The sequence below is a fragment of the Oncorhynchus clarkii genome, chromosome 5 (genome assembly GCF_045791955.1).
Source record: "Oncorhynchus clarkii lewisi isolate Uvic-CL-2024 chromosome 5, UVic_Ocla_1.0, whole genome shotgun sequence".
In the NCBI taxonomy this organism is placed as follows: Eukaryota; Metazoa; Chordata; class Actinopteri; order Salmoniformes; family Salmonidae; genus Oncorhynchus; species Oncorhynchus clarkii.
In genome coordinates this window covers 36,465,172-36,489,401 of record NC_092151.1, presented here as the reverse complement: position 1 = coordinate 36,489,401, position 24,230 = coordinate 36,465,172, and the positions used below count along the sequence as shown (strand labels likewise).

Here is a 24,230-nt window from a genome sequence, read left to right as displayed (position 1 = left end):
ACAAACAAACTCACAAAGACTTAAAAAGCCTGGGGAGTGGTGTGTATGTGCCAAACTAGTCATATTATTGAAATGTCGCTTTGTGATAACATAAAACATACAGGGCTATGTGGCCAATCCTGAATGTCAGGCTCAACAGAACCAGTAAGTGATGAGTGTTGAATGGGGCCAACGGCCAGCGGGCCCTGTAGGCTACTCCTCCCCTGACGACGTGTCCCATGAGCTTTAAAAAGAGGAAGTGAAAGTGTTTTCTATTCCCCAACAGCAGGAGTCCGGTTTCTCTTTCCCAGTCACATCACTTGGTGTGGGTCTACTACTACCAGGGCACAAGCTAGTTACAAACAGTGAGTATCAAACATGAGGAAAATAACTGTACTCATCAAGAGAATAATTACTTCCTAAAGTGTTTTTCTTTAACTATCAAAGACTAGTTGAACCGATAGAGGTACCCTGTTAGGCCAAATTGTACCGCTACTGCACTGCCACTTACTTTTCCTGACAAATTGCTCTGGGACCAGGTTTTAAAGCCTTTGTTTGATGTTTCCCTGATACATGTCCACACTTTGGAGGGCTGGCTGCAATGTTCAATTGTGCTATGTAGAGAATTAACTAGCAACTGTAGGAGCTTTGCATTTTTTTGCAAAATGATTAATACATGCTTTTTAAAACACACAGCCAAACAAACAGAAAGACCATGGAAACAGATTGTCAGAGTACATGAAGAGTGTGTGAAGTGTATTTCTTTGAGAGTTCTGACGGCAGGGGAAAAACACACTACTCAAACGTTCTGTATCACAGTATGTTGTTGATAACTTCACAGCATACCAAGTTTGGAAGAAACCCATATAATAACAGTCACTGTTTGCTGTGAAACCAGTATAAACCATTTCCTCTGGTAGCACAAGAATGAAACAAGACAAAGTGCAGGCCTATGTTTACTTCCTGTGCCCCCCTATAACTGCCAAATAGATCAGGCTGCAAGCAGACATCTCCATAGCAATACTACTACTCTGGCAAATAACATGTCATGTATGGAATGGACCCTCTATTCCCCCTTCTCATCCCTAACTTTCTAAAAACAGTGCATCTATCCAAAGTTAGGATGATACTGTTCGTTCTTACCTCCAATTTGTCTGTGGGTGTGTGGTTTCCGAGGCGACCATCCTTCGGGTCACTGGTGTTCATCCCATGGAGATGGTCTGGGGAGATGACCCTCTCGAGGAGCAAGCCTGTTCCAGGGATGGGCTCCTCATCATCGGAGTCAGGCAGGGGCGTAGGGCTGACATCCTCCAGGCCTGTGCTAGAGGGCCGAGAGGTGTGGGTGCCCCCATAAGGAGGGATGGGTGACAGCTGAGAGGAAGAGGAGGAGATGGGGCTCCCCTCCATACGCACCTCAGTGTCTGATGAGTCGCCTCCCGGAAGGAAGGGAAGCTTTGTCCTTTTCTCCTTGAGCAGCATCTCGATACGGGAGTCCAGGCTATTTCGCTCTGACTCCAGCGTCGGGGTGCCGGGAGAAGGTGGGCAGGGCTCTGGTTTCCGGGCAAGGGGGGTGCTGGGGTGGGCCTTGGGTTCAGGTGGGGGTTCTGGAATGGGTGGAGTACCTGGCTTATCCTTGACTGGCATGAAGTCAGTGGCAGGGGCCATGGGGGGCTGGGGGGGTCTCCGGTACTCCGCCTCCCGCTGGACGGGCTGGTGGATCGGAGGTTCTGAGGGGGGGAACGCCGGGGGCATGGGGGCCTGCTGGTAGGGGGAGAAGGCTGACTTAAAGCTGGCACTGGTAGGGGGAGGTGGTGTGTGGGCAAAGGATGAGGCAGAGGGAGGGGGTTCAGGTGGGGCAGGTTGGTGCTGCTTAAAGGCAGACTGTTCAAAATGTCCTCGGTAAGAGGAGGAGGATGAGGAGGATCCCGATCCCCCAGCGCCATGGACGTAGCGCCTCTCCGGTCTCCGGTTGTAGGCATCCTGGAACTTGCTCTCGTGCCTGCGAGACTTGTAGCTTCCGGAGCCTTCGGCCCGGCTAGACTGGTAGGCTGGGGTGCCCTGTCTGCTGGAATAGCTGGAGTCCTGAGAGAAGGGGGTGCTGGTCTGGCGAGGGGTATGAGGGGTGCCCTGGGACTGCGGCGTGTCTTGCCTTAGGCTAGAGTAAGCCGTGTCCTGGGACAGTGGGGTGGTGTTGGTGGCGGTGCCGCTGGGGGTCACTGTGCCTCCCACTGCAGCAGATGAGCTGCTCTCAGAGAGCCGGCGCAAGGGTTCACAGGCCTGGGGAGGGACACACCAAAATCTGCTTAGGAAATCCACTCACAGATGGCAGTGATGAAACACAGTCAGGTCAAATTAATTAAATTATTACCACCCTTGATAAAGAGGAGCAAAAAAAGAACTGTACAAATACTGAGCTTTATTGTGCAGTATGCTAAAAAGAAAATTGGGTAATTATATTATTTTATACTAATACAATTGCTCAGAGAAATATATTTTAACAAGCAATATATATTTTTCTCAAAAAGATAGGTCAAAAGTATTGGCACCCCTGTTTTGAATATCTCACCTTGCAAGGATAATGCCACAGCCTTTTTATAAAAAGGTTTAATGAGATTGGAGAACACAGGGATCTTATACCATTCCTCCATACATAATCCATTCTAGATCCTTGATATCCTTAAGTCTGCGCGTATGGACTGCCCTCTGTAGCTAGGTTTCCATCCAATGGGCGACATATTTGCATGCAAATATTCTCAAATCTGCATAAAGAAAATGTATGCATTTACCCACCAGTGGTGTGTTTCCACACAACTGACTTGCGGATAAAAAAGGAAAAAAAATGAAAAGTGATGACGACGTAGTGCACAGAAAATGTCATTTTTTCGCTTACGTTTTCATGTACTGAATAAAAATATAAAAGGTCAATGTGTTTCCATCGCATGTTAACAAATTTAAACTAGTTTAACGAAAACTGTTGCATTAAATAACTAATGTCTGGTCTTGGCAAAGGGTGCTCTAGCCAAGAACTAGCAGACACGGTGAGGGTAGGCTTGTCTGCATGAGATTATTATGGATAAGAGCAAGAATATTTGTATTTATCAAATGGCAGTGAAGCATCATGTCATCAGAATATGACCCTAGATATTTATTGGAGAGAAAGCACTTTCACCACCCTGTGAAGTTCATCATAACTTAAAATATATCTGTAATCTATTAACCTGCTTGGTTTCTCGAGTCGTAGTGGGAAGACCACACGCACCATATCATCGCGTGACTCCAAGTTTACCTCGATATGATGGTTATTATTGAAATATTTGCGCATAAAAAGGCATTTCCACTGCCATTTCTCGCATAACTAATTTTACAGACACAAAGGGATCCCATGTCGAGCAAACAATCGGTCGGCATTTAGAAAATTGTACCGAAATCACCTGTTTCCATCACAGATTTTTTTTTTTATACGATACGAGTTTATTTGCATAAAAACTGTGGATGGAAACATGGTTTGTGTGGCCATAGAGATCCACATCCATGTAATCTGAACATTGCACAGGTTCAAATCCAAGTGTCTATTCCGTTTAGTAATCTCCAGGCTTTTACATTTATTGGATGACATGAAAATAGAGCTCTTTGGCCACGCAGACCAGTGGTAGGTTAGGCGTCACAAGAAAAATGCATATGAAGTAAAGAACCCCATACCTACTGTAAAATATGGTGGTGGGTATTTTATCTTATGGAGACATTTTGCATCCACTGGTCCTGGGGCCCTTGTTAAGGTCAACAGCATGATGAACTTTACCCAGTACTAAGGCATTTTAGCCAAAAAAAACTGGTTTCCTCTACCATGAGGCTGAAACTTGGCCACAAGTGGATCTTCCAGCAAGACAATAACCAAGCACACATTAAAATCCACAAAAAAAAATCAACATTCTGCAATAGCTATCTCAGTCTTTGGCTTGAACCCCATTGAAAACCTGTGGTTTGAATGGAAGAGGACAGTCCATAAGCCAGGGGCGTAAATTGGTTATGGCAGTTGCCATACCCTAGCTCAACACCAACAATGTAAAATAGGCTACTAAATCATTCTAATACCGATTAAAAAGCAAATGCAGTTCAGGAGTATTAGCGGGTTGAATTCCCCCCGTCACTTTACCATACCCTAGGTTTAGCTGAAATGACGTCCCTGCCATAAGCGCAGACAAAGGATATCAAGGATCTGGAAAGATTCTGTACAGAGGAAGGGTCCAAGATCCCACCCAGTGTGTTCTCCAAACTAAAAAATAATTATATATAGATTTTAAAGGCTCAGTGTCATTATGCGCACATGGTGAGGTATTGAAAAACAGAGGTGCCATTGATTTTGACTCCCATTAAAATAAAACATTCGTTGTAAAAAAATAATTGCATGCAATACAGCTCAGTATTTGTTTTATTTATAATTGCTAATCAAGGGTGCCAATAACTTCGGGCCTGACTGTATAAAACATCAGATTTTTAGCACCAGAGTTATGATTTCACTTAACAGGCCAACAGTTATATCTAAAGATGTATGGTCAAATTTGAGTTTTTGCAACACTTCCCAATATGTATTAATTAAAACAGCTAAAAACAGCCTAGCAGTGCTTGCAGGAGCAGCTGAGCAGTAAGGGCTACGGTTCAAAGTACAGGCAGACCCTTTTCTCTGCAGGCAGGCAGACGTTCTTGACAACATTCCTTCCTGGGCCCCATTTTACCACCTGCTGCACTGATAGAGATTAGAGATAAGGGTGTCAGCTTAGATTGGCTAGGGGTTCACTGGGACTCACTTGAGTACAGGGCAGTAACAATTATCCCTTTCATACACAGACCAAAGTCCCACTAATTTACCATGCCTACTTCATTTTACATGCTTTATGTTAGATCTGAAAGGGGTAGGGGGTAAAAACAACAACATAGCAAATGAAAAGCCACCTAAAGACCTAGACATGATTCCTGCATTTTCACAGACCATGTAACCAAAATACAGGTATTGTGTCTGTGTAAATGGTTCTGTGCTTTTTCTGTAGGTAAATTCATTAACACGTCGGCAGGTAGCCTAGTGGTTAGAGCGTTGGACTAGAAACCGAAACGTTGCAAGATCGAATCCCCGAGCTAACAAGGTAAAAATCTATCGTTCTGCCCCTGAACAAGGCAGTTAACCCACTCTTCCTATGCCGTCATTGAAAATAAGAATTGGTTCTTAACTGACTTGCTTAGTTAAATAAAAGGTCAAATAAAATGTAACACCTCCCTAATTTGAAATGCCAACAGCCCCCATAGTTTTACAACACACCCCACCCATCACAATTTGCAAGTTACAATTTGCAAGAACATGGTAAAGGGGCTGTATGAAAGGAGGTTATATAAACATTGCTATATATCCATATCTCTCTCTCTCATATACATATATATATATATATATATATTCTTTATTAGATGTAATAAACCACATCTGTCTGAAATGGGTAAATGAGTCAGGCATAGAGCAAAATGATTCACCAAACAAACCTTTGAAGCTGAAAAAACTACTGACAGTAATTACTTAACTAGGCCTTCAACTGAAATACATTTCAGGTGAGTTACACTGGCTATTCTGCAGTATATATTGACAATGGAACATACAGGGAGGATTTCTGCATTTTGAAAATTACATATCTTGAAAACTAAGTCAATAATTGACAAACACCAAAAGATAATTTTTGGTTGGAGTTTTCCTTGAAAGTTGGGAGACTCAGGATTATGCTCAGAACTTTACAATCAATTCAAGGGACTAGGGCATTGTCTATCAGTGGGCACTGCTACAAAAGGTACATCAAATAGAATGTTCAGACAAATTAAACATGCTGACCTTTCCTGCGAGCCTGTTATGGAACACTTGCACATTTTCTTAAATACAACATAAGTGCTGCTAAACATCAACACAAAAAGGGTGGTCTTACCAGAAGAGCCTCTGCCAGGCTACGAGGGGACACCTCTCCTCCCACCGGAAGTGTCCGAGGGGTGAAGGTGCCATTCAGAAGTAGCTGGAAGTATCGAAGGCGATTCTCTCCTGAATGGATAAGGTTAAGATATGGTACAATAAAGGTTTGGTGGCACCTTACTGAAATAGACAATTATATTTCTCAGTTACCCTTTAGTTGACGCCTTAGGAGGTGAGTAAAAAGAACATCATGCACAGCAATAAATACAAAATAATGTATATGCAATAATATGTGATATATAGTGCCTTTACACCCCTTGACTTTTTCCACATTTTGAATTTAACATGGATTCAATTGAGTTGTCACTGGCCTACCCAAAATCCCCATAATGTTATAGTGGAGTTATGTTGTTTGAAATTTTTCCAAAAAATAAAATATGAAAAGCTGAAATGTCTTGAGTCAATAAGTATTCAACCCCTTTGTTATGGAAAGCATACAATTCAGGAGTAAAAATATGCCTAACAATTAAAATAATATGTTGCATGGATTCTATGTGCAATAACAGTGTTTAACATGAGTTTTGAATGTCTACTTCAAGCTCTGTACTCCACACATACAGATAATTGTAAGGTCCCACAGTCCTGCAGTGAATTTCAAACACAGATTCAACCACAAAGACCAGGGAGGTTTTCCAATGCCTCTCAAAGAATGGCACCTATTGGTAGATGGGTACAAATAAAAAAAATAGACATTGAATATCCCTTTGAGCATGGTGAATTGAATTATTACACTTTGGATGGTTTATCAATACACCCAGTCACAACAAGAAAACAAGTGCCCTTCTTAACTCAGTTGCCGGAGTGGAAGGAAACCTCTCAGGGATTTCACAATGAGGCCAATGGTGACTTTAAAACATTGTTTAATGGTTGTGATAGGAGAAAACTGAAGATGGATCAACAACATTTTAGTTACTCCACAATACTAACCTAATTGACAGAGTGAAAAGAAGGAAGCCTCTACAGAATACAAATATTCCAAAACATGCATCCTGTTTGCTTCAGCACTAAAGAAATACTGCAACAAATGTGGCAAAGCAATACACTTTTTGTCCTGAGTACAAAATTGTTGGGGCAAATCCAATACAACACATTACTGTGTACCATTCTCCATATGTTCAAGCATAGTGGTGGCTGCATCATGTTATGGGTATGCTTGTAATCTTTAATGAAGGGGGAGTTTTTCAGGATAAAAATAAATAAAACAAATGGCGCTAAGCACAGGCAAAATCCTAGTGGGAAAACCTGGTTCAGTCTGCTTTCCACCACACACTGGAAGAAGAATTCACCTTTCAGCAGGACAATAACCCAAAACACAAGGCAAAATCTGTACTGGAGTTGCTTACCAAGAACACAGTGAATGTTCATGAGTGTCCGAATAACATTTGACTTAAATCTACTTGAAAATACATGGCAGGGCCTGAAAATGGTTGTCTGGCAATGATCAACAACCAATTTGAGATAGCTTGAAGAGTTTTGAAAATAATAAATGGACAAATGTTGCACAATCCAGGTGTGGAAAGTTCTTAGAGACTTACCCAGAAAGACACACAGCTGTAATTGCTACCAAAGGTGCTTCTACTGACTCAGGTGTATGAATGTTTATGTAAATGAGATAGATTTGCAAACATTTCAAAAAACATGTTTTCACTTTGTCATTATGGGGTATTGTGTGTAGATGGATGAGAATTATATATTTTTTCATCCAACATGAATTCAGGCTGAAACACAACAAAATGTGGAATAAATCAAGGGGTATGAATACTTTCTGAAGGCATTATTATTCAATTTATTTTATAAAACAGAAAATTATGGTTTGGAGGAGTTTCTGCATGATTTATAACAAGACATTTTCTTGTGACATTTCATGGACGTTTTAAATCAGCAGCTACACATGGAGATCATTAGCCTAGTTGAAAAATACATTTCAGGGATATATGCCTACTGCTGCTGGCTATATAGGCTACCAGTAGGCCTATAAACCAAATGCATCACTGAGCACCTTCTGCTGACATGAGAGGAACCACTGTCTCTTTAAGAGAATGAAACTGTTACAGGTTCTTGATGTGTCAATTTTAAATAAGATACATTACCAATATTAATGGCTACAGCCAAAGATATTAAGATTGTAAAATGCAGCTAGCATGAACCGGTAAAATATTGTTTAATTATAGGCTGAAAGTAAGCAACTATATTTTGGCTATAGTTTAACATATTTCAAGCCTAATTGTTTGATTATAGGCCATCCCTGTGCATAGAAAGAAACAAACTACAAGTATAACTAATTCAATGATTACTGCAATAATCAGATATAAATAAAATAAACAAGTCCAAACCGATATAGGCCTAACAGTGTTTCATTTGTATTTGTATTCTAGTCTAAAAAAGACAGTTCTGCAGTTTGTACACCGTTTTGATGCTCGTGGGCTGAATCCCATGTAAATCGTACTGACATTGAGATGCAATTACTCTGGTAACCAAGCAACCAGAGTAAATGTATACACGCGACTAAATGTTCTCCTCCAAAAGTTGAATTAGTGACACCTTATAAATAAAGGATCATGTTATCACATATGTGTAAATGTAGTTCCTACAACAGCATTAATTGCACATTATTTATAAATACTCTCATATATTTAGCCCATGCAAAGATTGCTTACCTTTTGGATCCAGCTCCACGTGGATGATGTTGCCCATGACAGACGTGTTGTGTAGAGTCTGGACAGCATCCTTGGCTGCTTTTACAGTTCCAAAAATAACTTTAGCTATTCCTAAATGCTTTTTGTTCTTCGGATTGTAGAGAATTTCCACCTCTTCTATGTCTCCAAATTTCTTGCACATGTCAGTCAAAAAACCTTCTCTGATGTTATCATTCAGCCTGGCAAATGTCACCTCCTTGGGTGGAACACGGCCAATGTAACATTCGTCAATCTGGAGAAATAAAATAGTTGCATTACATTATGAATGTTACATTTATTTAGGCTACAGCATATGTATCCATTAGCCATTGAAACCTGAGTTACAGGCTTCAATGTTACAAACAAAAATAAAATGCATGTATATCTGATTAAATATCATCCTTTTAGGACAGCTGCCGTTCACATTTTTAAAAACCAAATAACCACTATAGAATGGTGTTGACATAGGCTACAACATGCAAAATGTGTATTCTATAAAGGGACAGTAGCATGTGTTGCCTGCCTGGCGCACTACATCCTAAATAAAAAAACATGACGCAATCAACATCAGCGAGGGGGTGTGTCTGCATACCTAAAACTTCGGAACTTTAGAAGGCTGTAACAGACCGAAAATGTCTAAATCATTGCACATTCGTTTAAGATCTTAGTGTTTAACTCATTAGCCTACCTTAAACTTTGGAACCGGCAGATCGGTCTCCTTGTACTTTGTCCAGAGACGACCGATTCTTGGGTCTCGGACGATATCGACGGGTGGCATCCCAGGGTTCTGTAGAATGAATGATAAAATGTAGCCTAACCATTCAAAGTTCTGACAAGCAGGAGTGTTATAACAGGCCGATTGCCGATCAATCAAGTTGATAGGATTTTTTTTTTTTTACATAAACCCTTGACTGCGTTTGTAGCGCCGGGATAGTGACACTTTTGATGCACTGTGTCAGGTGCAGAAAGTAGCGTGTCCTGCCCACTAACAATGTACATTGTGTCAATCTTTGAGGCGAACACTATGCAACAATGTAGGGAAGGGGTTTCTCTTTTCTAATACGGATGTAACACTTACGGGCATGTTAAATGAAGTTCCATCGTAACGATACAGTTTGTGCGATCCCTTTTTCAACGCTGGGTCAATAATCAACTTGAAACTTCTCCAATGGTGACTTCGTTTCTCTCCCGAACTGCAAACGGGATGGTGGTTGTCCATGCCGTTCGCCAAACCTGTAGAAATGTCAAGAAGATGAGAGCAACAGACTCACGCACGAACACTCGTTACATCGTAGCGATAGCCTACAGTAGTAGATGCTTGAATTTGCAAATACCGAGGAAGAAAATGGGGGTCAGAAGAGTATCCCAGTAACCGAAACAGACATTACAGAGGAAAGAAGAAAAAAAAGAGCAGGCTTACTTGAACTCTGCTTTCTGCCATGGTCTTCGTTTAGCCTGTTTCTTTCCCCTGGCTTGGACATGATTTATCCGATCGAACGATATTTTAATAATCAAACGGCGAGATCGTTTACCTCCCACTGATTACACTACATGATTTAAAGGATACTGCCTCCTTTTTGCGAGCCAACACATATTGTGCCTCCAGTCTGGGGTTTCGGTCTCTCCCACAATACACCACTATTGAGCTTCCCTTCCCTCATACCATTCGCACTTTCGATTCGAGGTTCTTTACGTATGCGTATATTTTGGAATATTATGGGACAATTTTAAACACAAAATCACACTAATAAATCAAGATATGTATTCATTTTAATGCAAATATTAAAAGTAATTGTATAGTAACTATAGCTCGCACATTGGGCATGTAATAAGTGTTGAATCTACCGCCTACATTTACTCATACGGGAAACAAGATGGACATAGAAGGCAGACGCAACTTCTGTCTAAGCACAGATCTAGGGTCAGTATTACGTTTTAATTCCTGCTTGAAAAGGTTAGCCAAAGGAATTTTAAAACCTGACCCTAGAGCTGTGTTAATGGTGCTTCTCATGAAAACTGTTGGGTCTGTTTACAATATATTACGTAAATAAAACATTACTCAAAAACAGTTTGCAACTGCAGACTAGGACTACATTATAACCTATGCACTTAGTCTGTTATACCCTTATTATATCCAAAAGCCAAATATGGGGAGATTTTAAAGTAACCATTTATCTTAGCCGACACGTTTTGCATTATTAATCTGTTCAATTGTCCTTTTGAGCTTTTGTGTTAAGTATGTAAGGAGATGTACCATCCATTGCATGACATTTTGCAGTGCTTGGGCAATTGGCTGGTTAACAGTAGCAGTTCCACTGGCCAATCAGAGCGAAGCTCCATTTTAGCTTCTGCTATTAGAGGCACGGCTGAGGAATCCTTTAACAGTGAGCAGAGAGGGGGCTGAGCGCGCGCTCAGCAGCCATTTTCCTGAAATGGGACTCAATGGCCAATATGGGTTTCCTTTGTTCCAAAAGGGATCTTATACTTGATTTCCTCATCTCTTTATGGACTATGATAAATTACAATGATTCCTCATTGACAGGATTGAGAAGAAGGAAGATAAAATACTGGATGTTATCCCTTTGACATTTTTAACCTTTTTTTCTCCTCTGCTTGGAATCCATCTTTGTCCTAACTAGGTCATGGCACACCCATAAAAGTATTTGTGATTCTAAAGTAAAAAATAGTGAATAAACAGCTTGTAGTTGCTATGAAGAGAAAAAGTATAATGACATTGTAATGGCATTTTGCACTGTAAATGGCCATGTATGATAGCATTTGTAAATGACATTTTATTAACTTTTGTAAAATTTTAAATGTAGGAAATGTGCAGTTACTCTTATTAAAATATCACAATTCTGTTTATTCATTGACTTCTATCATACATTGATCATTTATGAGTAATGGTGTCAGTAGAATTGCCACCTCTCTTCAATACATTAATTTGCATGCTGTTTTAACTATATCCATCAGAGGCTAAGTATATTTGCTGCTCTGTCAGCACAAAACAGGCCAGAGAGCAAATGGCCTTTCTCAAAAATGCTGAATCTGGAAATTGGCTGTTTGTTCTCAGCTAACCCCCTTTTTCTACATTAAAGAGTGGTTGCTTCTCATCTTTCACATGGTAGGCTACAGTATCTAGTTACACAACAGACACCTTTAATGCCCTGAAAGTCAGTAAGTATTCTTCCTTCAAATGATGGCTCATGCACTAAATGTGTGAAATGATAAAGGTTCATAGTAAGGAGAAGGCTATAGGCCTACATTTTTTTGGGACATTAGACAGAACGAATGTGAGGGTAACATTTACTTGACCTTGTTTCAAGGGCATATTTTTATTTCTGTAGAATTCCAGACTCAATCCTACTTATTAGTATCCCCAAAGGCTAAGCACATAGATACTGAATCCAACAGGAAGCAGATGAAAAATGAAACTAATGAAAATATTTACCTTAACATTGTGATGAAATACATTTATCAGGCCTAAATGCAGGGGGAAATGGAACGTTTTCATTCCCATCTTCGGATCCTCTAATATTGGCTTAAGGGAAGGGTGGGGATGCAACACCTAAAAAAGGAAGAAAACAATTAGCCCAAAACTATTTCACTTAGTCTTCACTGCTATTTGACCAACGAATAACAAATGCTGAAAATCTTCCATCAGCATCAGTGAGAGCAGTATGCAAACCAACTCCCCTCTCTCTTCCTTGAAGACAGAATTGCAGTCAAATCCCTCACCCTCGAATTTGAAGATGTTAAAAGTGAAGCTACACGACATAACATACTGCCATGGAAATCTTGTCATTTTAAAGGTAATGGATTTTGAGCTGTCTCAAAGCATAGGCTATAGTTCTAAACAACAATAATGGGAAAGTTGATTGTTTTAAGAAGCAGGTTCACCAAGGATGTATTTATCCAAGTTTATCTTAACAAGTATTATATTGAAATAAGTGAAATTATATTGTTGGAATTAAATACTAATCATACACTTACAGTTAATTAAACATGTAATCCAATAGAAAGATGTCTTATTGGGAGCACTGAAATGCTTTAAGGGGTCATTAATCTTGTAGACATCTCATTGCTCCCACTTGTCCAAAAAACGACCTTTTTATATGTACTGTTGTTTAATGGCTTCTCTCTGCTGTTCTGTTCTCAATTTCAAAATGGCTTCTTCACAGACAAACGAGATCACTATGTGCTGGTTATGTTGCTGCGCCATTGCTGGGCGAAATAGTCAGTCGCAAAAAATAACTGAGTCTCCCACACAGGTCTCTGTTTGCTCACTGGAAATGTAGCATATCAATGGTGCGCAAGAAATATGACTTCAACGGGTGTGTGTGTATCTGTGTGTAAAAGAGTGTAGGCTACAGCAGAATTCAAACGACAGAGCGGAGAAACATGGCACATTCAGTCTAGTTGCTGGTAGATCTAAACCGGTTTTGGCGAACGACAGTAATCTGAGAATCTGGCCGGTTGCCACTCGTCTGAGAGAACTGCACCCACACAGCCATATAAGGTCAGAAGAAACGATTTCGAACATAGTGCTGTATTTCGTTCAGGATACTCAAAGGGGATTTCAGACTTCTTCGTGCTCTCTCTATTTCCCCTTCAAGATAATGGTTCGATGTTGTATTTCGAGGTGTTGATCAGCTACTCAGAAGATGTTACATGTCAGACAAGCAAGATGTAATCCATCCTATAGGTAAAGCAGAACAATAGGAACAAAGCTGTGTGTGTGTGTGTGGTGAGGTTGTTTTCCTGAGTAAGGGTCTCCAGGTGTGCTCGTCTGGCTACAGTTGCTATGCGTACAGTAGTCTATGCCATGCATAATGCTGATCAATCTTAGTCTCTTGATCAACACAGCGGTTGAATAACCTCACTGTCAAAAACAGAGAACATAGTCTACATGTCGGAACTGTTTTAGAGTCAACTGTAGAGGAGCTGGGTTTTCCAGGAAGGGTTCAATACCCAATGCACAATTGCTGCGTAAATGGCCAAGGTTAAAAGGATCGTCGAACCATAAGGTCACGAGGCTAAACTAGCCTAAACCAGCCATCCAACGACGTGTTTACACCCTCTGAAAACAAAATTGATGCGTTGGGCATACCAGATACCAGCAATTGATGGGCCTTTCTTGTAGAGAATATAACATATAGAATATAACCATGCAGACCATTCCATTCGTTCCTCAGTGCTCAAATTATTGCAGGGCATGTTTTTACTATTATAGAAGCAACTAGAGTAGAAGGTAAAATGTAAAAAAAAAATACATTATTGTTGGCCAAATGTCTTTCTATGACCGGCAGACCTCTATTAAAAATCCGACTGAATCATAGTAATGTTTTTTTGTATGGCAAAACCGGACAGCTGTCTTTGTGCAATGTTAGCATTACGTAAGCATAGAAGGAACACAAAAGCACACCCAGTGGGGGAAGGGAATGGGCCTCTTGTGCAGAAGACCAACGACTGCTCGCAGTACAGTAGGCTACACTATTTCTCTTTGCACATTCGTAAATACAGAGCCTAATACTCGGACCGTTGCACGTCAAGCTGTTCTATGCAGGCAAGATGGGTATCTATTTAGGCCTTTATGTCAATCTGTTAATAGTTAAAATGATAGCATAACTCAATTCATGTTTATATATTTTGGGGATAATGTTGCTTTCGATAGTTGTATAAAATGTTTTGGAATGTATTTGGAGAGCTGGACACAGGTTACTGCACCATTTTTTTGCATTTAATTTAGAATAATACATTTAAATGTATTCAACCAGCATTCATCGCCTGGAGCCTATAGACAAAATAAAATTGTCTTCAAAATAAATAGACCCAGGGTAATTTAGATAATTTGCCAAATGACTAAACACTGTTAAAAGTTACAAAATGTATATTTACCGTTATAAACGTTTAACATAGACTATACATTCAACACGTCAATTTTTCGAATCACATTTTGACCATTCTAATCTGGATTGCAGTCCCACAGAAATATAATCGATTATAGGGAGGAGGGTTTTACAATGATCAAATTGGGCTACTCCCGTTGATTTATGTTGCGTGCACGATGGTATTTTAGCTCATAAATTGTGTTAATTCAGTAGGCCTATGTCACAGGAAAATAAAGATATAATTGTAAGATTTAAACACAAATGTTGCTTAAAAAATGTATTCGCCTACAACATTATCCAAATCAAAATGAATCCCATGGATCGTTTTGATTTGGATAGTGTTGGGAGGCGAATACATTATGTGGAGTCAAGATTTCCTCGAGTTTGGCCTCGACTCCAGCGTCACCATTTGCGCACAGTACGAAATGGACAGAAGAGAGAGAGCGGCCATTTTAGTACCGCTAGTCAAAACTGTATTTTACTCAAATTTAATGCGAATATGGAATGTCTATGCATGTGTTTAAACATAGAGCCTACATTATTCATATGCGTTCACTCTCTTTTCTGAATAGTATTTTCCCTGCTCCATGACCGCTTGAGAGCATAGGAGTGTTATAGGCCTAGCCCTTCAAAAGGGCAGCTGCCTGTTCTCCAAAGGGCTGAAATAAATCTTAAGAGAAATTGATTAACTGTTATTGGTGCAATAATAACAGAATATAGCCAACGTTATTATTCATATAACATATCACTTCACATAAATCCCACAATTTAGATTAGAAAAACATGACAAAATCCACTGATACAAATGTAGATATTGTGTGTATATTGAAATTGCCTTTATTTTTCTTTGGGTCTATTTATTTTGCCACAAACTGTATGCTATCTAAACCAAATATATCTCTCCTTATCTCTCCTTATTTTTTTTCACACACATACTGCCTGTCAGAAGCCAAAATGAAATATCCCTTTTGGTGGCATTCCTGTAGGTGGCAATGAAGCACTAGGTTGAAAAGAGTTACATAAAAGTATGCTTTTAAACATAAAAAAATGTTTAACAGTTTACCCAATGGTCTTTCAAATGTGCTTTCTCTTATAAAATGTTAATCAAAATATCATGTTACTTTTGTAAGAAATTGTTTAAAAAAGATACTTTTGAATTGTAAATAAATATAAATCAATAAGATGTCTGTCTTGTGTTGTCTTTGCGCTTTTGAAATTGTTGGTGGTTTAAAATACTGACAACTGTCAAAATGAAAAAGACATCTCAGAGATGATGATTTCTTAAAGAAAACTGCCAACTTACATTTATTGTGGTTTAGTGGTCACATTTTCAGTATAATTTCAGAGGTCTAGTTAAGGCACACAGGGTGACATAGAATAGCATTTTCATCCATAGTGGTTATATCCCTAACTCTAAGTAAAATAAGAGAGCTCCAGAATTCAAGGTGGCACAGATCCATCAAGTCAAAGGTTACTAGGCATGTGTGATCCCTGACCCCATCTAACCCCAATCTTCATCAGAGTCCTTGCAATAATATCCCTCTATATCACATAGCACCAATACTTCTCAGATGCCACTGATCATTATTGATTTCTTCTCTGAGAGGGAGGAGGAGGGCACAGAGGAAGGAGAGTGAACTACTCAGAACTTTGCTGAAGCACACTCAATACACCTTTTTAAATACAGACAATGCCTCTGTGTGAGCCTCAGCCCCACCTAGTGATGTTAAGGGACAGGCCAGATGACTACAGAGCGGGAAGGTGAGAGAGCATTGCTGTTGACTGTTGCATGACAGCTCTTACCACAGAGACTCTTCCGGTGAACAAATTGATGTGGGTGAGAAGTGTTTGGACAGGAACAAGAAGTGGTGAGCAGAGCAGAGGGAAAGACCTGGTTAAGATGAGCCTGAACTTGGTTTCTTCCTTTCCTGTTTTTACTCACTTATTCTTCTCACTTAGCCAAGCTCTGTTTCTTTAAATGAACTTATCGTACAACACTGACATGTGTTTAGACTCAGTTTGGAGGAACTGACATTACCCTGACTTCTGTCTGACGGCGACCTGTTGGACCGTACAGAAGAGATATGACACAGAAAGGTACTATGACAAGCAATGGCACCGCTAAGAAGGGAGAAGAGCTCAAAATTGTTATTGTGGGTGATGGGGGTTGTGGGAAAACATCCCTTCTAATGGTCTATGCTAAAGGAGACTTTCCAGAGGTAAGGACAGCATGGCATCTCTTTAAATATAAGAGTATAAGAAGGTAAATGTGTTTGAATTTTATTGTTTAGATTAAGATAATCACCCTTTAAAAATATATTGAATTATGCAGTCATGATTCATTTGTGCCCTGTTGACAGTGTCATCACCAAGCCAAACTCAGAGGTTGGCTGTGAAACTAAAATGTTATGAGTAGCCTAATGATTATCTCCACTTCTCTATCATGAAATTAATATAAAAGTATATTGTTTAAATATTTCATCTTACTAAAATGTCTTAATACAAATAAAACAATTATTCTATTGACATTATTATTATTATTATTATTATTATTATTATTCCATTATTTAATTTTGGTGATCAGATTTATGTTAAGTTCATTATACAAGTTCAGACTGAGGTGTGTGTAATGCCAAAGGTCCAGCATAAACATGAACCTTTCAAATAATGAAGGCAAATATATTCCTTTTACACTGCATTAACACTCCCAAACAAAATCATGGTATTTGAGAACAGAAAAATAACACTATTCTAAATATAGGCTTCCATCTCCAAAGATAATGTTGTTACATAATTAGGGTATTGTCCTAGATAGATTTTGAATGCATGTACCGGTAGTGTTCTATGGCACTGTATCCAGTTTTGGTTCTATTAAGTCTCAATTATGTGCTTTAATATTATCCCATGGAGGAAATGCAAAAGGATTGAAATACGGAATTTCTTTCTCCCTTTGTCATTTCTGTTTAACAGAAGTATGCTCCGTCTGTGTTTGAGAAATATGTCACCACAGTCAAGTATGGAGGGAAAGAGATTAGACTCAACCTCTATGACACAGCTGGTAAGTATTATTAAGTATCTATATATCTAACAGAGTGTTACATTTCTGCACGTGGGCAGATATGCAGGGTGTGAATGTGGAGTCACTTTGCCTGTCCTGTTTGAGCAGAGGTATTCTGATAGCAGATCTTTCATCAGCTAGGTGGAACATAAAGCTAGAGAAGGATAGAATTGTGTCAGACGTCAATGCATTCAAAACAATGGGTTCAAAACAGAGATTCTGAAAGGGTTTCAATTAGAAACTAATATAGCCACCCGTTTTAAAAAGATAGTCTTGTTTTCTGGAGAATAAGCAGTAAAAACTAACATTGGACTAGGACGAGCACTGAACATGTCTTATGCCTTTCTCTGACTGGCTCCTTTTTCCCGAACAAGGTGTTGTGTTGAAATGTCATAATGGATTATTGTAGAATACTGTCTGACTTTGTAGTTAATAAAACATTTTTGGTAAACTATGAGTATGACACGACATCTCACTGAGCATTACACCTTGCCCTCCTGCAGCACTGATAAGCAGCCGTTTTGTAGAAAGCTGTTGTGACAGGATGTGGCCTAGGCTCATCTATAGACAGAAATGCTGTTTCTATCTGTGTTTGTCATCTGACTGGTCTTTGAAACTTTTAACTAGACATTGTCAACGAAACCTCAGATTATCAGCTGAAATGGCTAGATATTGAATTGAAAATCTTTGTTTTATTGTTACTTACTTGCAAAGTAGTTTCAAAATAATGCCTTACTCTGTTGAAAAGTTTTTTATTTGATTAGGATCATGTCAAACTTGATTTCTAGTCTTTTCAGCTCCTTGTTATGGATTTAGGATTTTTATCCAGACTTGTAGGATACTTGGCTTCCTGAGAAATTAGTTTCAGAAATTACTTTATACTTGTTCTCTATCAATACTGGATATTCAACTCCCCTCTAGATATGCACATGACACGTATTGACTAATAAGTGGCAGAATGATCTACTTAGGTTGTTCCTGGAACATAGTATCACGTCCCAGCACATTGTTTACTGTGAGTCATCACTGCTGCACCAGCCACTTTATTTTACAGGAAATGGAAGTTGAAGCCAGGATGTGGTTTTATAACTCACCCCCAGCATGGTTCTGTATCAACTTGTTCCATACTAGAGTTTCTTTTTTTAGATAAAAGTGGAACATTTTAATTTGACATACTTTTAACATTGTTATTTTATGAATGTGCCATTATTTTTCATTCTTGGACTGCAAGGATAAGCCCAATGGATCAGATCCTTGTTTGCCATTGTCTCTATTTTCTTTAAAAAATGTCATCAAACACTTAACATTGTGTATTTCTGTGTACCTTTTTCAGGCCAAGATGACTACGATCGTTTGAGGCCACTCTCCTATCAGAATGCCAACCTGGTGTTAGTCTGTTATGACGTAACCAACCCCACCAGTTTTGAAAATGTCTTAATCAAAGTAAGCTCACTGACCATGATTCATCAACGATATTCCATTATACAGTGACAGCCAATGACATTCATATTCTGCCCAACAATATCCAACGCTAATGCAGCTCACCACAGAGTGAATTGGACAGGCCGGTGTGTTTTGCTAGGATCCCAGTACAGTGCATAATGAACCTAACATTAACTGAGTGTGGTTTGGTAAACAAACCAAACATTAGTCACTACAGAGAGGTGGAAAAGGATTGTGTGAGTTCACCTCTTATCAGTGGTTAGACGTCATGTCTAGGTAGGAATTTAGTTTGATGAATGATTGTAAATGATTGACTTTGATATAGTGGTGTACTTTCTTTTGACTCCCTTCGCTACATGTGAATCAACCACAGCACAAACTGGGACTGTGCTGGAAGCCTCCCTCAATGAGCAGGGAAATGTCAATACAGAGCCATGAATGCAAACAGTGTGATAAAGACATGGGGAATGTAGTCAGAGTGAGACGTACGCGTAAAACACTACAGCAAGGGAGGGGGGTGGTAAACACAAAAGAAAACACACCTATTTGTAGAACCGATACCTGGGTGTGTGATGCAATGGGCGTAGAGCCAAGCCAAACAACCTGTCTATGGAGTGTTTTTTGCAATCCCAATGTGGTATTTTGACCACCTTCCTTCCTACCTTGACCTCTGACCCCTGACCCCTATATTAACTTTTGTGATCTGCTGACTCACACAGTGGTACCCGGAAGTGAACCACTTCTGTCGTGATGTTCCTGTCATTCTGATTGGTTGTAAGACTGACCTGAGAAAGGATAAGGAACGTACCAGAAGGCTCAAAGCCATGGACCAGGCTCCCATTACTTACACACAGGTGAGGATCAACCTGTCCTCCTGATGAAAGGGTTTATACACATAACTTACGGTGTGCAGCTTTGACTTTAACCATTTCATTTGAATTATGGATGATGGCCTTCAATTGCTTCTCAAAAGTTTGATCCTAGTCCCCCTGATTTGCCCTGTGTGTCAGTTTCCAATTCTGATCCAGTACTCCCCTGTCTTCCAATGAATACTCTTTGTTTGGTTTCACAGGGTGAGGAGACCAGGCGGCACATGAGTGCTGAGCTTTATCTGGAGTGTTCAGCCAAATATCGTGAAAACGTGGAGGACATTTTCAGAGAGGCCACTAAAAAAGCCCTGGCATCCTGCCGCAGAGCAAAACACCGTACGAGGAAGAGGCATTGTGTCGTCCTGTGACCTCTTAGTGAAAGGACAGAGGCTTGAAGTCAATTGACACAACAGGACACCCTGTCCCCTGGTCTTACATGTCAAATCTACACCATCTGCTGCTTGTCTATTATAAACAACTGCTTGCCACATCCTGGGTCAACCTAATTCAATTTCATCAAGAGCCTGTCTGGAGACACCGTCCCCAGCCAACTCATGCCCTTGGAATCTGGACAATGATATTCAACACTGAACTAATGTCTGCTAGGGTCGAGATGGTAATCCTGCTAGTTCTGTGGTCTATCCTGGGATTCCAGAGTGGTTTTGTCTCCACGTTAGGCCAAAGTATAAGTGGGAATATGATAAAGTAGATTGAATATGATAAAGTAGATTGTGTACCATAGAATTTTGTCCTTTTTATCAGTGACTGAATTTCTATTTTTACTTTTATAAATAATTTGTTGTACCCATTGCTGGTCTGTGATATATTAGTTTATTTTTAACCAGTAATATCAAAATGTAGATTTCTGCCTGAATAGACATAGCAAAAGTAATTATTTATCATGAGAGGGCCATAAACAATACCAAGTAATGCTTATACTGCCAGAAAGATTCAAATCTCACCTTTCCGGTAAAAATAGTTAGAAATTGCTGAGTTGTAATCACTTTTGAGGACACAAGCTTATGTACACAGTACAAATATGATAGAAATATGACAAATCATATGATTTTTCCCCTATTCAACAAAAGTGAGTGAATAGGGCTGGAAATGGTTGATATGCTTTCTAAATATAATAACAATCAAATTATAACTTACTATAATATTTCACCTTCTAAATAGAAAATAAATATGATCATACAGTTGAAGTCAGAAGTTTACATACACCTTAGCCAAATACATTTAAACTCAGTTTTTCAAAATTCCTGACATTTAATCCTAGTAAAAATTCCCTGTCTTAGCTCAGTTAGGATCACCACTTTATTTTAAGAATGTGAAATGTCAGAATAATTGTTGAGAGAATTATTTCTTTCAGATTTTATTTCTTTCATCACATTCCCAGTGGGTCAGAAGTTTACATACACTCAATTAGTATTTGGTAGCATTGCCTTTAAATTGTTTGACTTTGATTCAGGTAGCCTTCCACAAGCTTCCCACAATAAGTTGGGTGAATTTTGGCCCATTCCTTCTGACAGAGCTGGTGTAACTGAGTCAGTTTTGTAGGCCTCCTTGCTCGCACATGCGTTTTCAGTTCTGCCGAAAAATATCTATAAGATTGAGGTCAGGGTTTTGTGATGGCCACTCCAATACCTTGACTTTGTTGTCCTTAAGTCATTTTGCCACAACTTTGTAAGTATGCTTGGGGTCATTGTCCATTTGGAAGACCCATTTGTGACCAAGCTTTAACTTCCTGACTGATGTCCTGAGATGTTGCTTCAATATATCCACATCATTTTCATTCCTCATGATGCCATCTATTTTGTGAAGTGCACCAGTCCCTCCTGCAGCAAAGCACCCCCACAACATGATGCTGCCACCCCCGTGCTTCACAATTGGGATAGTGTTCTTCGGCTTGCAAGCCTCCCCCTTTTTCCTCCAAACATAACGATGGTCATTATGGCCAAACAGTTTTATTTTTGTTTCATCAGACCAGAGGATATTTCTGAAAAAAGTATGATCTTTGTTCCCATGTGCAGTTGCAAACTGTAGTCTGGCTTTTTTATGGCGGTTTAGGAACAGTAGCTTCTACCTTGCTGAGCGGCCTTTCAGGTTATGTCGATATAGGACTCGTTTTACTGTGGATATAGATACTTTTGTACCTGTTTCCTCCAGCATCTTCACAAGGTCCTTGGCTGTTGTTCCGGGATTGATTTGCACTTTTCGCACCAAAGTACGTTCATCTCTAGGAGACGGAACGCATATCCTTCCTGAGCGGTATGACGGCTGCGTGATCCCATGGTGTTTATACTTGCGTATTGTTTGTACAGATGAACGTGGTACCTTCAGGCGTTTGGAAATTGAACCAGACTTGTGGAGGTCTACAATTTATTTTCTGAGGTCTTGGCTGATTTTGAGATTTTCCCATGATGTCAAGCAAAGAGGCACTGAGTTTGAAGGTAGGCCTTAAAATACATCCACAGGTACGCCTCCAATTGTTTCAAATTATGTCAATTAGCCTATCAGAAGCTTCTAAAGCCATGACATAATTTTCTGGAATTTTCCAAGCTGTTTAAAGGCATAGGCAACTTAGTGTATGTAAACTTCTGACCCACTGGAATTGTGTTACAGTGAATTATAAGTTAAGTAATCTGTCTGTGAACAATTTTTGGAAAAATTACTTGTGTCATGAACAAAATAGATGTCCTAATCGACTTGCCAAAACTATAGTTTCTTAACAAGAAATTTGTGGAGTGGTTAAAAAACGAGTTTTAATGACTCCAACCTAAGTGTATGTAAACTTCCGACTTCAACTGTACTTAGTGGCAGTACAAAATTGTTACCATTTCTGCCCAGAGACGCCATTCAAATGCCTGCTAACTCGTTACAACTTCAGCTTTAAGCACAAAGTGATTTAGTCCTCCTGTGACCAAGAAAAAGTGCTCTTGTTTGAATTCTACGTTTTTTCATGTTGATCTCTAAATCCATCTGAGAACATCACAGCAAGATGACACTGCTTTTGCCGCAGATGCTTTCCCGTCTCATATGCCATATTGTGAGCTGAGCTGCGAGGTTCACAGGCAGAGGAAATCGATCCCTTGTCTGGATAGGCCAGAAAATGTGATGTGTTTTCTCTATGCAAATGAGGTGTCAGATTACACCTACTGCATCTCAGCCATAGAATTTGAATTTAATAGGATCTCTACGATCTCATCATTGGCTTACATGAACGCGTCAATTCTGCCTGTACATGTTGCGCGGTTCACAGAGCGCCCGTACACACAAATGTCAGTCGGAACCGGTCCAAGAACTGCTCATAGTCCCCTAAATAGGGGACTTAACATTTAAACTTGTCTCACCATCCATCATTGAGAGGATGAATGTAATTTTCTTTAGCAGTTCAATTTCTAGGAAGAGCTTGGTTCTACTGATCACTTTATCACCTGGCAAGATTTGTTTCACGAAGTCGTCTATAAATAAATACCCACTCAAGGAATAGTTTGCCCATTACACAGTGGTGGAAGAAGTACCCAGTTGTCATACTTGAGTAAAAGTAAAAAATACCCAAACAGAAAATGACTCAAGTAAAAGTGGAAGTCACACAGTAAAATACTACTTGAGTTAGTCTAAAAGCATTTGTTTTTAAATATATTTACAGTACCAGTCAAAAATGTATGTTTTTTTTCTATATTTGTACTATTTCTACATTGTAGAACAATAGTGAAGACATCAAAACTATGAAGTAACACATGGAATTATGTAGTAACCAAAAAAGTGTTAAACAAATTCAAAATACATTTTCAAATCTTCAAAGGTGCCACCCTTTGCCTTGATGACAGCTTTGTACACTCTTGGCATTCTCTCAACCAGCTTTACCTGGAATGCTTTTCCAACAGTAATGATGGACTGTCGTTTCTCATTGCTTATTTGAGCAGTTCTTGCCATAATATGGACTTGGTCTTTTACCAAATAGGACTATCTTCTGTATACCTACCCCTACCTTGTCACAACAACTGATTGGCTCAAACGCATTAAGAAGGAAAGAAATTCCAAAAATGTCACACCTGTTAATTGAAATGCATTCCAGGTAACTACCTCAAAGTTGGTTGAGAGAATGCCAAGAGTGTGCAAAGCTGTCAAGGCAAAGGGTGACTAATTTGAAGAATCTCAAATATAAAATATATTTTGATTTTTTAAAACATTTTTTGGTTACATGATTCCATCTGTTATTTCATAGTTTGTCTTCACTATTATTCTACAATGTAGAAAAGTGTAAAAAGAAAAACCTTAATGAGTAGATGTCCAAACTTTTGTATCAAAAAA

General features: G+C 39.4%; 2 protein-coding genes across 4 annotated transcripts in view; one reads left to right on the top strand and one right to left on the bottom strand.

Moving 5' to 3' along the window:
• Positions 1-16,207, bottom strand: part of LOC139408737 (histone-lysine N-methyltransferase SETD1B-A-like) — a 27,538-nt gene extending 11,331 nt beyond the window's left edge. Inside the window, exons 1-7 of one of the 2 annotated variants that reach the window (XM_071153002.1) lie at positions 12,646-16,207; positions 12,104-12,220; positions 9,731-9,885; positions 9,341-9,439; positions 8,635-8,905; positions 5,937-6,046; positions 1,123-2,256 (exon numbers count right to left, since the gene is read on the bottom strand). In XM_071153002.1, coding sequence (XP_071009103.1) covers positions 1,123-2,256; positions 5,937-6,046; positions 8,635-8,905; positions 9,341-9,439; positions 9,731-9,871 — 1,755 coding nt within the window. In that variant the 5' untranslated portion in view covers positions 9,872-9,885; positions 12,104-12,220; positions 12,646-16,207. Of the gene's footprint in view, positions 1-1,122; positions 2,257-5,936; positions 6,047-8,634; positions 8,906-9,340; positions 9,440-9,730; positions 9,886-10,072; positions 10,280-12,103; positions 12,221-12,645 lie in introns of those variants that run through there. The other variant, XM_071153001.1, reaches the window with a different exon arrangement.
• On the top strand, positions 12,261-24,230 carry LOC139408741 (rho-related GTP-binding protein RhoF-like). 2 transcript variants are annotated; one of them, XM_071153010.1, is made up of 5 exons: positions 12,261-12,464; positions 17,514-17,601; positions 18,935-19,044; positions 19,764-19,898; positions 20,117-24,151. In XM_071153010.1, the coding sequence occupies exons 1-5, from the start codon at positions 12,333-12,335 to the stop codon at positions 20,279-20,281; spliced, it is 630 nt and encodes a 209-aa protein (XP_071009111.1). In that variant the 5' UTR covers positions 12,261-12,332; the 3' UTR covers positions 20,282-24,151. The 2 variants fall into 2 exon arrangements, with proteins under 2 accessions (XP_071009111.1, XP_071009112.1); XM_071153011.1 differs by lacking the exon at positions 12,261-12,464 and adding an exon at positions 16,404-16,762 and having other exon boundaries at positions 20,117-24,230.